The sequence below is a fragment of the Cynara cardunculus genome (assembly GCF_001531365.2).
Source record: "Cynara cardunculus var. scolymus isolate 2C chromosome LG 9, CcrdV1, whole genome shotgun sequence".
Classification (NCBI taxonomy): Eukaryota; Viridiplantae; Streptophyta; class Magnoliopsida; order Asterales; family Asteraceae; genus Cynara; species Cynara cardunculus.
The window spans coordinates 9,573,731-9,589,365 of record NC_037536.1 but is presented as its reverse complement, the minus strand read 5'-3'; the positions used below and the strand labels follow the sequence as shown (position 1 = coordinate 9,589,365).

The 15,635-nt window shown below is 36.1% G+C and overlaps 3 protein-coding genes and 1 pseudogene across 3 annotated transcripts; 2 read left to right on the top strand and 2 right to left on the bottom strand.

The window, feature by feature from the left end:
• Window positions 1-1,051, top strand: part of LOC112517754 — a 3,642-nt pseudogene extending 2,591 nt beyond the window's left edge.
• Window positions 1,052-2,160: 1,109 nt separating this feature from the next.
• On the top strand, window positions 2,161-3,774 carry LOC112517753 (cytochrome P450 93A3-like). The gene is made up of 2 exons (XM_025125130.1): window positions 2,161-3,054; window positions 3,136-3,774. Exons 1-2 carry the CDS (start codon window positions 2,161-2,163, stop codon window positions 3,772-3,774), a joined length of 1,533 nt encoding a protein of 510 aa, XP_024980898.1.
• Window positions 3,775-4,020: 246 nt separating this feature from the next.
• LOC112517982 (ras-related protein RABA4d-like) lies at window positions 4,021-7,085 on the bottom strand. Its single transcript, XM_025125458.1, has 2 exons — window positions 6,598-7,085; window positions 4,021-4,542 (listed from the first exon to the last, which is right to left on the bottom strand). The coding sequence occupies exons 1-2, from the start codon at window positions 6,822-6,824 to the stop codon at window positions 4,110-4,112; spliced, it is 660 nt and encodes a 219-aa protein (XP_024981226.1). The 5' UTR covers window positions 6,825-7,085; the 3' UTR covers window positions 4,021-4,109.
• Window positions 7,086-9,035: 1,950 nt separating this feature from the next.
• Window positions 9,036-10,795, bottom strand: LOC112517752. Its single transcript, XM_025125129.1, has 3 exons — window positions 10,670-10,795; window positions 9,597-9,831; window positions 9,036-9,508 (listed from the first exon to the last, which is right to left on the bottom strand). The coding sequence occupies exons 1-3, from the start codon at window positions 10,793-10,795 to the stop codon at window positions 9,036-9,038; spliced, it is 834 nt and encodes a 277-aa protein (XP_024980897.1).
• Window positions 10,796-15,635: the final 4,840 nt, after the last annotated feature.

Below are 15,635 nucleotides of genomic sequence, written 5' to 3'. Positions count from 1 at the left end.
GAGTGAAAATTCTGTGGTACATGGTGGTACCCCAATTGGTAATACATTGGGTAATGGGTATCATAGAGTGGCCGAAGAAGATGGATTGGGAAAGGAGGAGACGAGTGAAAATTTTGTGGTACATGGTGGTACCCCAAGGCCAACGAACTCACGATTCTACCCTACTGAAGAAGAACTGGTTTCCTTCTATCTCTTCAACAAGCTCCAAGGCCAACGAACTCACGACCTCCATCGCGTCATCCCCGTCGTCCCTATCAACGATCACAGTCCTTGACACCTTCCAAGCAAATATATATATATATATATATATATATATATATATACACACACATACATATATCTGTATGTATATATTTCTTCACATTCGTGGAATCATGGGGTCTTACTTATGCTTTCTATGTGTAGAGGTAGTCGGGGAATTGTGTCGCCGGGACATCGAACAGTGGTTCTTTTTTGTGCCGAGGCAAGAAAGGGAAGCACAAGGTGGAAGGCCGAGCCGGACCACCGCTTCTGGATACTGGAAGGCCACGGGTTCACCGGCGTACGTCTACTCGTCCGATAACAAAGTCATTGGAGTGAAGAAAACAATGGTGTTCTACGAAGGGAAGTCACGAACGGTGAAAAGAACCGAGTGGAAGATGAATGAGTATCGAGCTATCGAAAAAGACATAGACAATACCAACACTTCCCCTGTTCCAAAGGTATATATATTGGAAAGTCTGTTATTTTACCTGAGTTTTACTGGATTCGTTTGGTTTGAGCTGTTTTTTTTAATTGGAGAAACGTAATTTTGCAGTTAAGACATGAGTTAGTGTATGTGGTATCGGGATGCACACGGGCATTCGATAGACGGCCACTAGGGCTAGAACCGACACCGATGATCACCTACAAAGCTAGTCAGGGTGCACCGTCTTCGCAAAATACCGTACAGACGTACAAGACCGCAAGCCCTTCCGACTGCTCAATCCCCGAAAGCTCGAACCGGATGGTTGATACGGTGGGAAACATAGGACTTGTACCTGAATGGGAATGGCAACATTTAACGGGATGAATTATAGTGATACGTCGATGAATTAACATACATCAGAAGTGATTTTTGGATCTTCTAAAAAAACAAATTCGATTTATGTCCGCCAAATCTCTTTCAACTTTAATAAAACAGATGTTAATTTTTGATCATTTTCTGGAGCAAAAAGTGATCAAATTAGTTTGGTTTTAGGTGTAAATGATTTAGAAAAACGTTTACTTTGATATTATTATTTATAAATTAATTGTAACCCTTTAATTATTTTTGTGAATTAGCACATAGTGATAGTGAAAATTCTGTGGTACATGGTGGTACCCCTAATTGGTAATACATTGGTACCTGTCGGATTAATGTTCACCGGAGGCCGGAGATCGGAGGTCGGAGTTTTTTAAAAATACCTAAAATGCCCTTTAATTATAATTTTAACTCAAATTACCATAATTACTAATTTCCTTATTTATCTGTTGATTTGTGGTTAAGATGGGTTCTCACAGTTACCACAAACAACTCAGTTCTCCCTTGAATAGGCCCCTATATATATATATATATATATATATATATATATATATATAGACTTGGGATCATGTGAGACCAAGAGTTTTTTGTAAGACCCGTAAGACCAATTATCAACTCTTGGATTAGATCTACAATCTGAACATTCATAATCACAAAATTGCCACGAGACTTCTCAATAATCATAAAATTGTCGCCGTGCAACTTTAGACCATTAGATTATAAAGTTGATCAATGAACATATATTGGTCTTACGAGTCTCACGAAAAACCTTGTTCTCACAGGAACCCATCGCGGTCTCTCTCTCTATATATACATATATATATACATATATATATATATATATATCTATATCTTAAAGCTGGTCGATTTCAGGCAGAAAATACGAACCAATAATCAAGAAACTAATTTAACACAAGACTTGGTCTTCTAATTTCCACTCAACCTCAGCTCATTGATTCTTGCCGGCTAGAATCTCCTTTAACTTGAATAACACCAAATGTAGAGCTTATATTTTATTCATTACAACTTGGAATCAGATGTCGTATTTTTTATATATAAATTCTTTCTTGTTCGAGCACATTATCGATCCATCGATAGTCTTGACAGTTTTGCTAACCATGGCTGACTTCCAAGGCTACATCCTCCTCTTTCTCATATGGCTCATCTCCACCTTCATGATCCGCTCTTTTTTCAAATCTACTCGTGCCAAACCTCATCTGCCACCCACCCCGTTTGCGCTTCCCATCATCGGACATCTCCACCTCCTTGCTCCAATCCCTCATCAAGCCTTCCATAAGCTCTCTCTCCGATACGGGCCCGTTATTCGCCTCTTTCTCGGCTCCGTGCCTTGTATCGTCGCTTGTTCACCAGAAACGGCGAAAGAATTCCTTAAAACGTACGAGAATTCGTTTCTAGATCGGCCACAAAACTCGGCTGTGGATTATTTAACTTACGGTTCAAAAGATTTCTCCTTTGCTCCTTATGGATCTTATTGGAAGTTCATGAAGAAGGTGGTTATGTCACAGCTCTTAAATGGTACAACACTTGACTTGCTCCTTCCAGTTAGGCATGAGGAGATCAACTGTTTCATCAAACTGTTATCCGAAAAGGCCAAGCTTGGGAAGGCAGTGGATCTTGATGGGGAGTTGGTGAAGCTGACGAACAATGTTATATCGAGAATGCTTATGAGCGAAAGATGTTCAGAGGCTGAAAACGAGGCCGGGGAGATGAGGAAATTGGTCACCGAGATAGCTGAGATCACAGGTAAGTTCAATCTGTCGGACTACATTTGGTTCTGTAAGAATCTCGACTTGCAGGGATTCGGGAAAAGGTTGAAGGATATTCGTACACGATTTGATGCATTGATAGAGAGGATCATGAAAGAGCATGAAGAAGCAAGAAAGCAGGAGATGGGAGAAGTTAAGGACTTGCTCCACATTTTACTAGATATTGCACAAGATGAGAGCATGGAGATAAAGTTGAGCAGAGAGAACATCAAAGCCTTCATTCTGGTAAAATTAGTACATCATATCTCGATCGTATTCAAACGAAAAACACTAAAACATCCGTCTCTTTGTCTGTCTGTCATACAGGATATATTTGCTGCAGGAACGGATACTTCAGCGATTACCACAGAATGGGCTTTAGCCGAACTCATCAACCATCCAAACATGATGAATAAATGCGTGGAAGAAATTGATCAAGTTGTGGGCAAAAACAGACTTTTACAGGAATCAGACATACCAAACCTTCCATACCTCCAAGCAATCGTTAAGGAAACCCTACGACTCCACCCCACAGGCCCAATGATTCTAAGACAATCAACAGAAGAATGCACAGTGGCTGGCTACCATATTCCAGCAAACACTACTATCTTCGTCAACGTGTGGGCTCTCGGTAGAGACCCAAACCATTGGGAAAACCCACTTGAGTTCAAGCCTGAAAGATTCGAAAAGAAGCAGTTGGATGTTAGAGGACAGCACTTTCATATGTTACCATTTGGGAGTGGGAGAAGGATGTGTCCTGGGACTTCGCTAGCGTTGAACGTGGTGCACGCAACTCTTGGTGCTATGATTCAGTGTTTCGAGTGGAAGGCTGGGAAAGATGGGAACCTTACGAGTGTTGATATGGAAGAAGGAGTTGGGATCACACTTCCTAGAGCTAACCCTTTAGTTTGTGTTCCTGTGGCTCGACTTGAACCAATCCCATTGTCGATGTCGATGTCGATGTAACATATCATGTAACACTAGCTTCCATCCAATGCTTTTTGATTTCTCATATGTCATTTTCTGAATGCTTCCTCCCAGCTTGCTCAATGTCTTAAACCCTAAAATCATGGGCATCCTAAGTCTTAATTAGAATTGTTCTGAAAATAAGAAAATTGTTATTAATGTTTGATATTAATAAACAATTTCAAATAATATTAATGTCGTACACAAATGGTCCTAGAACTTCTAATCTCTTTGTACAAAATTTTCAGCTCTTGCATATTGGCCTGGATGGATGAATCATGATGATCAAAGAATAAAGACTAACAACCCACATTTGGTGGTACGTAGAGAGTCCACTATCCACAGCATCCACCCTTTTCAGCAGTGTTTGCATCCTGGTTAGGAACAAGTATCGCGGTTCCTTTCAGCGATGCTGATTTATCGTAATCACCGTCAGCACTAAGAGATTTCTTGCTTATAATCCTATAGATTTCCGTTAAAGCTGTTAGAAATGCGCTTTCAACATTCGTGGCCTCGAGTGCTGATGTCTCCATGAAGCATAGATTTTCTCTTTCTGCAAATTCTTGAGCATCTTCAACTGGTACTGCTCTAAGACTTGCCAAATCACATTTGTTTCCGATAAGCATGATGACAATATTTTTATCAGCATGCCCCCTCAGTTCTTCCAGCCATCTGGTCATGTGATCAAACGACTGGCGTTTCGTCATGTCATACACTAACATTGCACCAACTGCTCCTCTGTAATATGCGCTTGTCACTGCTCGGTATCTGACAAGTGGAGTTATGAATGCCATCAATATAACATATATACTCATATGATCAATGACAAAGTCTGTAGATGTTGTAACACTAGGATTGCAATTGGACTACTAAACCATGAGGTTGATCCTTGGACACATGTAGTACAAGAAAATCAGTTTCATAGTATGCCGTATTATGTCTAATAAGACATATTTATAGGACCAAACAAGTGTGTATCCTATATGAATGTGACAATAAGTTGAAGTTTTTTTAGGATGATATTGAAATAAAGCATCCTATTAGTCTTTTTATATGGCATTATTTGAAAATGTCTTAAAAAACAAATGTCCTATAAAAAGATGTATTCATAATGACACTTCGTAAAATGTACTATAGAAAAACTAATTGGACACTTTCTTTCAGAAGTGTGATAAAAAAAACTTGTTAGGATTTGCAAATACGTTCCAACATCTTGTTATAACACCTTTATATAAAGCGTACATTTGTTTGGTCCTATAAATTAAGTCCTAAAAAACAATCTGATAGGACCGTTAACCATTTTTAACGTCTATATAGTGTCATCTGTTGTAGTGAAGATTTTCTAAGATAGTTAATCCAACAGTAGAACGGTAGTTATAACTAATCCAATTACCTTGCAGGAGTTAGCAGTTGCCAAAAATAAAGGACTCCATTGTATTTTTAAGTTCTTAACTTTTATGAGCTCATTTTGCTGGAGGCAATCATCTGAGGTTTTATGAAAATAACAAGTAGTACGGGTGAAGAAGAAGGATTCAAAACTTAAGCGGATCTCAGAGTGCTGCCACAATTGATCCCAATCGAAGGCATATTTACATCAGAAAATATTACACAGATATAACTATATAACTGTCGACTGTCGAGGTTTATGTTACTGTCAATGACAAAGTTCTACTTGTCGAGATCGATTAATATTAATGCAAAATTAGAAAGTTGGAGGAAGTTTTAGAATCAGAGATGGAGCACTGGAGGTGGTCTCAAAACTTATTCAGAAGCTTTTTGGCCACCCCATATCTTTGAAAAGCTCTTGCAACAAAAAGACATACTTTTGCTTGTAAACGAACAAGACTTCAATAAGCCATTTCACTTAGCCACCTAATTAGTGGGTCTCTATTTGAAAAGCCTCTCATGAAAAACCATACAATTGTGAATGCTCTTATGATTGAAGAACACTACAAGTACATAGTAGATCAGACTGTTTACATAGGTTGTCAGACAGTGAAAAAAGGTGTAGTTCAAGATAACGAAAACCCTCAAAATATGGCTTGAATCACAAAACATGCCAATGAGCGAAACTCCAGAAGAGAATAGGATAAGGGAATATTAAACGGTGGTATCTGTTTCAAATGGCTGCTAAGGAATTGAGAACCATCCATTCTGGTGACTGAAAGAGAAATTATTCCCAAATAAAACAGTAGTAAGACTGCATAAAAACACATCCAAACAGCATAAATTTTCCAGAACTGGAGCCCATGTTCATTTTGAGAGTGGAAGAAATAGAAATATTTGAAGGAAACTTAATAACTAAATCAAAAGTGACCAACAATGACTCAATCAAACGAATGGTATTTGAAACCCATCTGTTACAGATTATATACTGTGTTGTTCAATCATTATATCACCTTAAAATCACAGATATTATCTTAAAAATAGAGTAGGCTTCAATCATAAAGTGTAGGAGCACCTAGACTACTACTAAATCAAGCCTGCAAATGCATATAAAACGGTTATAGTTCTGGGAAGTGTATCCAATATATGCAAACAACATATCAGTTTTCAAACTATGTCTATAATGGATATATATATATATATATATATATATATATGAGGGTGTGTGTTTGTGTTTGTGTTTGTGTTAAACACCATAACAATTAACAAGTTCTATGAATTGAAGAGTTATAAAGTCTACTTCTCTTTAGGTTTAACTTCATACCATCAATACATTGTTGAATGATACAATGGTTGACATAATACAATCAATTAAAACCTGGCATCTTCCAGATGATTGGAGATGGTATAAATCAAAAGGGGGGGAAAGGGACGAACCTCTCTTGACCAGCAGTATCCCAAATCTGGGCCTTCACCATCTTCTGATCAATAAGCATAGATTTAGTCTGAAATTCAACCCCGATCGTAGCTTTTGAATCGACACTAAATTCATTCTTGGTAAAACGCGCAAGGAGCTGAGATTTTCCAACAGCCGAGTCTCCGATCAATACAACCTTGAATACATAATCGATCTTTGCATTTAAATCTCCATACGTATTCGACATCCTCAAACCCCGTCAAATACAATAACCTATTCAACCAATTCCTAGACCTCGAGCCACCCCTGATGAAATCAAAATATCTTTTCCTTCAATCAATCATGTGGAAATCTTTTGGACTGTGATCCAAAAGATTTTTCTTAAATTCTGTTGCGCAGATGAAGATGAAATCGGTCATATGTGATGGATATCATTCCAAGAAATGTGAAGAATTACAAGTTAGAAATGCGATCCAGGGTTAGGGTTTGTGGGAATTTGGGCATGGCGATTCTTCCTTGTTTTGATCCAAGGCAGTTGGAACTTGGAAGGAAGGGGATGAGAGAGAAACGGCTTGTTCAGGCCCATTAACGGTTTTTCAAAGCAATTATATAATTAATATAAAAATTGAGTCAAATAGCGATTCGGCTTGGTATCCTATTTATTCCTCTCCTAACATCCATATTCGCAAGCAATCGGTATTTACCTAAATTTCACTATGTCTATAATATTACGGACCTGATTAAAAGACAAAAAAAATCAAATTCTACCGAATCAGCAAGGGACACTCTTTCACAGATTTCAATATCTTGTACTGGTTTGTCTTGTTTTTCTAATCTTGATAAATGGTCAGCACTTGATTATCCACACTCTTTCTATCAATAATTTTCAAATCAATCTCTTGCAAAAACAAAACTCACCTTATAAACCTAGGTTTTGCATCTTTTTTTGGAAATAAGATACTTGATGACAGCAAGATCAGTATGAACAATGACTTTGGTGTTAGAAATTCTGGTTTTCAATTGCTTGAATTCCACTAAAAGTCGTGTATCACTTTTAGATTGAAGTATTTCAATAGTACAATCGAAACTTTAATAGGATAAAATTCAGTGGTTTTCCTGAACAGAGAGTTTTTCATGTTATGAAATCTGTGTACCGAAAATCAAATTACGAAATCGTAGTTTTTCCCTCAAACGATCGAAAACTGTCATATGGTAGTTAAAAAACCGGGTTTTCAAAACAAAGTCAAAATCGGGTTTAAAATTTCAAATTCGGATTTTAAAAGTCAGGGGCTACCTCCCCTTGGACCCTGTCACCAAGGGCGCTGCCCCCGGACCCCCATATTTGGCGGCTACGCCCCTAAATCAAAATAAACTCAAACAAGTATACACTCCGCACTTTCCTTACTTGTTCGATATTTATCATGATTGCATTGGTCAACAAATTAATCTCATTACACTTAAATGATATTACTGATACAAATCACTAACATTTGGTTCCCATCAAGTATGATCTAATTTTTCAAAAAAAAAAACCGCAACTAATAATTCTTTTTCAGTGATGGTGTAATTGATTTGAGCATCATTAAAATTCTTGCTTGCATAATAAACAGGATGGAAAATCTTGTCTTTCTATTGACCTAAAACAGCTCCAACTACCCAGTCATTAGCATCACACATTATTTCAAAGGTTTGGACCAATTAGGTGTTATCACTACAAGAACAGTGACCAATTCTTCTTTTAAATTGTTGAAAGTTTTTCTTATTATCGGTGTCAAACCGGGTGCAATCACTTACACAATTTGACATATATGAACATGAGGTGCAAGAATGGTGCTTATATAAAGATTTGGGAGCAAATTTTTAACCAATGACTCGGTAACTTCACATTTACATGTATGAACAGCAGGTGAGATCACTAACAGAAACCGGTATTCATATGATATGGGTCATTAACATGAACGTATACAACTGTGAACATGATGAAGCCACATAGGTAGAGAATGTCGTTGAAAATATATGAACACATAACCCCCATCATACGAACACCAGGTCAACACTTACATAAATTAACATATATGAACACCAGGTACAAACACTTAGGGGCTGTTTGGCAGTTGCTGAATGGTTTAGTGTAGAATGATTAAGTGGTCAGGATGATTAAGAGACTCTGTATGATTTAGTGTCAGATAGAAAAAGGTTGTTTGGAAACTGTTCTGAATGAACAGTCTGAATGGCATAAAATTACCATTTTACCCCCAGTCTTATGTTTAATGAAAATTAACGTTTGACAATAGTTCTGACGGAAATTTCTAAATGGAAAATAGAAAATTATTAATGGTCCAAGCCAATACATAATATTATATCAATTCAAACAAGCATGACAATATTTGTTCAAGTTTTGGCATAACAAAACATCACATGAAACACAACTTCAAACCCAATATTTTGATTACAACATCTAATTTGAAGCATTTAACACCAGTTGATTTGCAATCTCATTACGCAAATTAGTCATGTACTCACTGTCTTGGGGACCCCAAGGTGTTGCATTTATCTCTTCTTCCTCGCCTCTATCAATTTGTTCTTGTGTTTCAGTAATGCACATGGGATTATTGTCGTAATCCATGAATAATTGATCTTGCATGTTGCATCTTCTTTTAAAGTTGTGGATCGCGAAACGAGCAATTACAATGTTTCTTTGTATGCGAAAAGGATAAGGGGCCATTTGCTTCAAAATTGGGAATCTTGCTTTCAATACACCAAAAGCACGTTCGATAACATTTCTGAGTTGTGCGTGGGCATGATTGAATCTTTCTTCTTTGGTCAAGGCACGTCGACGACGAAAATCAGCTAGCCAATATCTTGTATTGCGATATGGAGTCAAAAATCCACGCGTGTTGGCATATGCAGCATCACAAAGATAATATTTTTCTACATTTAACATGTAAGAAAAWTTTATTGTTAAGTAAAATGTATAAGAAATAAATTATATTCAATATTAAGGAAAAATTCTAAATACCTGGTGTAGGAAATGGAAAACCAGAAGTTGGATTCAATGCAACTTCTCTTAAAACTCTAGCATCATGTGCTATGCCCTCCCATCCAGCCCAAACATAAGTGAATACCATATTAAAATCACAAATCGCTAAAACGTTTTGATAACATTCACCTCTTCCTCTTCCCTTATAACGAGCTTGTTGATCGACAGGCACAACTGCATGTATGAGAGTCACATCTAACGCACCTATCGCCCCCTTTATTAAAAAAGTATAAACTATAAGAAACTTTTTTTAACTACGTTTTGATTTTGCAAATTATATAAACGAATACATACCGGAAATATGCTTATAAGATTTCTTTGTCGATCTGACATGTTGGAGGTTTCTTCATTGGGCATTGGTCCTACAACTTCTCTAGCAAATTCCATCATTGCTCGTAGTACTTGACGGAAATATGTATGGATAGTTTCTGTTGAGTGTTGAAATCTTCTTTTAATCATTCTATAACGTTCATTGTGACATATAATTGTTAAAAAAATTGTCATCTTCTCCTCAATAATTGCATTCCTACTATTTTGCAACCAATTCTTTTGTTTCAAATGGTTGCATAGTAGTATATAAGCATCACGAGAAAGGCGCATCAACTCAAGGCATTGTGTATTTGAGCCATTTAATAGTTCTAGAGTATACGAATGGCCGGACAACAATGAAGTGTTATCTCTTATCCTTTTGATTCTTGATGTAGCTTTTCGTTTCAAATACAACCAAAAAAGTAACAAAAGCAACAATTCTTCCTCAACATCCATAGAGAACCTTGCAAATAAGAATAATTACAAAACATGACTGAAAGGTTAATTTGCGTGCTCAAAGATAAATCTCCATTCAAAAGTTAACATCATTCAAAAGTTACAACATTCAAAAGTTATGTCATACAAAAGTCGTGTTCAAAAGCAAAACATCATTCAAAAGGTAGCATCATATCAAAAGACAATATGTTCAAAAGCCTAATATGTTCTGACTACACGATCCCGTACTTTTGTCCAATCATTCTAACCCAACCCTCACAACCTTTCGGCTTTAAACACAACCATACTTTCCTATAATCGGCACGCTCACTGAAGATAAAAGTAGCTACATGGTACAACGGGTGATCTGTTCCCCATCCAAGTTCATCCAACTTTGCCAAGCAAGCAGGCACATCGTTCGTATATTTTTCCATAATTGCTTTCACAGCCTTAGAGATATCTTCTTCAACTTGTGAGTTGCTTGATTGTTTACCTTTTCACTTTTTAGTTGCTTGTGTACTTGGACAAGAATCACACTCTTGTCCTAAAGTTGGGGTCGGGATTTGTTGAGTATTAGGAACTACCTCAACATCTTCACTCGAGTGATCAGAAAGTGGGTCGGAAATGTCAGGAATACTAGAATGTGGCCCATGACTTTCAATTCCCGTTACTTGAACACCATCAAATAGTTGAATACAAAGATCGGGGAAAATCAAATAGTTATAAATATACCAAATAAAAAAGAATATAAAATTATAAAAATATAAAATTATGAAAATACCTCAATTTCTATTTGCCATTCTTCATCAGTTAAATTAAACGTGTTGGTTGTTGGGTCATACATGTTTCCTGTTTTGTTTTTCAGCCTCATCCATGCATTGTATTTGGCTTTCAAATAATCATAATGGTTTTTCATTTGTTTTTGTTCTACGACAAAGTTATGTTTGTTTTTAAGCGTCTCCGCGACATTCTTCCATGAACGCGGCTTAAGATTGGTGCCTTCTCGTCCATGTACAACGACCTCTTGTATACATGCTTCAAGAAATGTTCGCACCACACACTCTTTTTTCCAGTTTATTCTACGTCTCTTTGGTTGTGAACTCTCATTGACTGTGTCCATACCTTACAGATGATGACATATAACAAATCAAGATTGAAATCCTAAAATAAAATAACATTACTCTCATTGTTGCAGAAAAAGAAGTCTGCTTAAAAATCTAAAATAAAATTAAAGATGAAGTTAATGTACATGATCCAATACATATGAACAATATGACCATTCAACACCCAAAGTTCTAAATTGGCAGCCTGGTTGGAAGATGAGGTTTACACCAAGAGGGAATTGTGAGGAGAGGTTGAGGTGGGCCAAGACTGACAAAAAGATAAGCAATTGAGGGTGATTTGCATGAGAAGATTGATTTTGATTGGAAAAAGCTACTGCACAAGAAGGTGTGTTTTAAACTTGAGTGGGTATTTTCTTTTAGCTTATATATGTCTCTAACTAATAGGACCAGTAGTCACTTTTGATTCAATTTTCATATACATCAAATTAGCAAGTCATTGATCCGAAGTAATTATGTTTGCCATGAAAGTCAAGCAGTACTCTCTCCGTTCCCGAAACAGCCTAGATTACGACTTACAAGGAAGGAAGTGCAGCCATAAACAGCGAGAATGGTGTATTAGGAGAGGATGATTGGTACATAATCCGGTAGAATGAGATCTTTAGGAATGAAAGGATGAATCGATTCCGATGCCTAAATTTCGGCCATCTTTCCACAGCAGAAACTGAGAACACCTCCTCAGCAAAAAGTCAACTTCGGAAGGTCTCCGATTCAGACGGCTAGTTTGTGAGTGTCCCCCCTGGTTATGTGCAGATTTAATGGTACCTTTAGTTCGTCCATGAGGCTAAGGGGCTGTTTAACATGGTGTTAAATCAACTAGCATATAGGAAGGGAATAGGCAGCAATCAACAGTTTCATGCATCCAAATACTTGTCTCTGTGTTCCTTCTTTCACCATAGCCAACTAGTTAGTGTTTTGACATGGTATCTCAATTATTTTTGCCTTAGAATTTTGAGTACTTATTCATGCCATCTAGTAATTTAGAAGTCATGTTAGAAACCATGTTCTGGTGGGAATTTGAAGAATTTGTTGAAAGAAATTGGTGGTTTGGATTTTGGTGAAGATGTTAAGTTTGTGCCCACCAAGTTTTTGATTAAATTCCAAAGAGAAAAAGGAGTTGTTAATAATGTTACTTTTGATGGTTCAAGAATAGTAATGAGATTTGGGAATAGAAAGCCTCAGCTTGCTTTGGTGAGTATTTTGATAGTAAATTTTTGAGTTCTTTTTATTGATTTTGGAAGTCCCATTTTGGCTAATTTGTGTTTTATTGAGTTAAGCTTATTGGAAGCAATCTTGTTCTTAATAGCCTTCCAATTCGGGTTTATTTTCGGTTTCAGTTAGCTTTTATTAGCTTCTATTTTAGGTTTTTGCAGATTTGTTGGTTGATCCACAGCAGATAATGATGGTCACAGTTGCAGTTGCTTTGAGGGTAGTTGGCTATGAATTGGAGGTGCTCTCTTAATCTTGGCTGTTTCATTAAGATTGGGGATGCTTTTCTTTTATGAATTATATACACGACGAAATATATAAAAGATGCATAGATGACACCAAAGCAAAACATAAAACAAACAAGAGGCCGATAAGCAAAACAAGATGACACCAAAGCAAAACTGACCATTGTGATATCAAATAAGAAAAATATTACATTGATACAGAAGGGGGAAAATAGCAAATTGCTCAGATTCTATTTTTCTTATCTTTGGTGTTTTCTAGGGTTTATGATTTAGAAGAAGGGTTGAGACCGATAAGCAACAATGTAGGGAGCAAAGTTATGGAATTGAGAGGTTACCTGTGAATCGATCGTGACTGAAGAAGGCGAGAATGGTGACTGATGAAGAAGAAGAGAATGGTGAACGACGGCCGATTGATAGAACAGAGGGTTGCTGCCGATTCCTATAGCCGACCGAGAAGAAGAGAAGAGTGTCGCTTGGAGAAATCAAGAAACCCAGGAACGATGATTAGAGAAAAGGGAGGGCAAACATGGAAAAATATGAAGTCTGAATCGTATGGAGGGCGTACGGGTGAAGGAGCGATTAAGATGTAAAGTTTTCATTCAGACTTTTTTTAAAACCTATCCAAACAAGAAAAAGTCTGACCGAATCAGACTCTTACCTCTTAATGGTATCATTAAGAGGTAAACAAACAGCCCCTTACACAAATATAAAGATTTGGGATTAACCTTCAAAAATGACACTTGTGTTCATATGACACAAAAATCTGTTCATGAAGTGTTAATATATACTCAAATAAGAGTGGTAACACGAACACAATGGTTCATGATTCATAAAAGTTGGTTATATGACCATATGAAAATGGGTCGTACATGGAATTCGATTTGAACATGTGAATTAGGTACGTATTGATAATTAAAAAAAACTAACAACACAATATGAACTACAAAAAACACAACACATCACAATGAACATAATTTCGATTAAAACGAGAACAATAAAATATTAATCCATTACCAAGACATTCGATTTGGTTATTTTCTTCACTTCCCGAACTCGAACTTCGATTGTCACCATAAACCATTTTAATCTTCTCAATGTTGTTGAGTTCTTTTCCAATGCGTTTATCCATAATAGTTTGAATGATACTGAAGATTTTACTAACGTGTTTCCTTCACGAATCACAAACTCATAAATCAATAAAAATGGAAGATCAATATTAAAATATATATATATATATATATATATATATCATTTTTTAAAAATGCATATTTTGTAACTCGCAGTTAATGATATGAGAGTTATATAAAAAATGAAATTACTCGACTATTCTTGAAATTAAATTGTAAGGTAAATAAAAACCTAATAGAAACATGAATTGTGATTAATTAAAATGATTTATAAAGTTAATACAAAAACTTTGGTTAACATTTAATCTTCTATTTGTATAAAAGAATTATATAATAGAAAAGTTGCAAGACAAATGGCAGGGGCCCTCCTTATTAAGAAATGGCCTTATATGCATGTATACGTTGGTATCAAAATGATTTTCTTTTCCAAAAAAAGACGTTTCCTAACATCATGTTTTTTTCCCTTTTTAAGTGAGTGGTGCGACCGCCATTGCAAGTGGATTCACGGTCCACCCGTGATTACCAATAATTTTGACCATTTTAAAATACAACTTTAATTCTATTTAATTTAAATAAAAATGAGTTTTATATATTAAAAAAAGTATTTATTTCTTGTTTTTTGATGTTTTACAAAAATACCCTTCTACGTATAGATTCGAATTTTGTATATGTCTTCTCATCGACTTTACAATGTAACATATATTTGTTTTAAATATCAAGGCTGATTCCATTTGAAAAAAGTATCGACTTTTTGTCAATAATTGTGATTTTGACGACCTTTAATTCATCTTAATGATACAACCGTTAAAAGAAATTCCTAAATCCGTCGGTAATAAAACGTATAAAAAGATTCAACTTTGTTAAGTGACTTAGGGGCCGTTTACCAAATGCTTACTTGGGTAAGTGCTTACCAAGTTACATTACCTTATCGGATGAACATGAAAAAAACCATGAATCTTACATGGTAAAAGCGAGGCAAGGACCTAGAGTCTTACCCGCTAAGTGAGGGCAATGACTCTCACCACGGTCAGCTCTTACCGAGTAATTCGTCGCATAGAAAGTCATTTTCTGTTGACTAAAATCTTACCCGATAAGTAAATGATGGCGTTGAATTTTACCGCTAGGTGCTTACCGAGTAAGTGTTTGGTAAACGGCTCCTTAACTTCTAAGTCTTAACCCAAACGTCACCAATTCAAAATCCTTATAGTTTACTTCAAGTACTATGAAATTAATCGAAATGCATGCAGCCAATGATTATTAGAAATATGTATTGATAATAATTTTTCGTTCCTATGGTTTGTTAAAAATTACGATTTTCGTTCTTGTTGTTTAGAAATTACAGTTTTCATACCCATGGTTTGTAATTTGTTGTTATTTTCATCTCTGAACTAATTCTTACATTTTTAAGAATAAGGGACCAAAATAGTAAAGAACTGTAAACCACAAAGACAGAAACAACAATAAATTATAAATCATAAGAACGAAAATAGCAATGATTTACAACCCATAGGAACGGAAACCATAACATCTAAACCACAAGGACGAAAACCACAATTTTTTAACAAACCACAG

What these genes read in the sequence shown, in the direction of transcription:
- LOC112517752 (XM_025125129.1), bottom strand. Translation starts at nt 10,795, where the DNA reads ATGGAAAAATATACGAACGATGTGCCTGCTTGCTTGGCAAAGTTGGAT. An exon ending in AGCGTGCCGATTATAGGAAA is followed by an intron (nt 9,832 to 10,669) that starts GTATGGTTGTGT and finishes TTTTTAATAAAG; the next exon opens with GGGGCGATAGGTGCGTTAGA. An exon ending in TTTTCCATTTCCTACACCAG is followed by an intron (nt 9,509 to 9,596) that starts GTATTTAGAATT and finishes TGTTAAATGTAG; the next exon opens with AAAAATATTATCTTTGTGAT.
- LOC112517982 (XM_025125458.1), bottom strand. Translation starts at nt 6,824, where the DNA reads ATGTCGAATACGTATGGAGATTTAAATGCAAAGATCGATTATGTATTC. An exon ending in GATACTGCTGGTCAAGAGAG is followed by an intron (nt 4,543 to 6,597) that starts GTTCGTCCCTTT and finishes TCCACTTGTCAG; the next exon opens with ATACCGAGCAGTGACAAGCG.
- LOC112517753 (XM_025125130.1), top strand. Translation starts at nt 2,161, where the DNA reads ATGGCTGACTTCCAAGGCTACATCCTCCTCTTTCTCATATGGCTCATC. An exon ending in ACATCAAAGCCTTCATTCTG is followed by an intron (nt 3,055 to 3,135) that starts GTAAAATTAGTA and finishes TCTGTCATACAG; the next exon opens with GATATATTTGCTGCAGGAAC.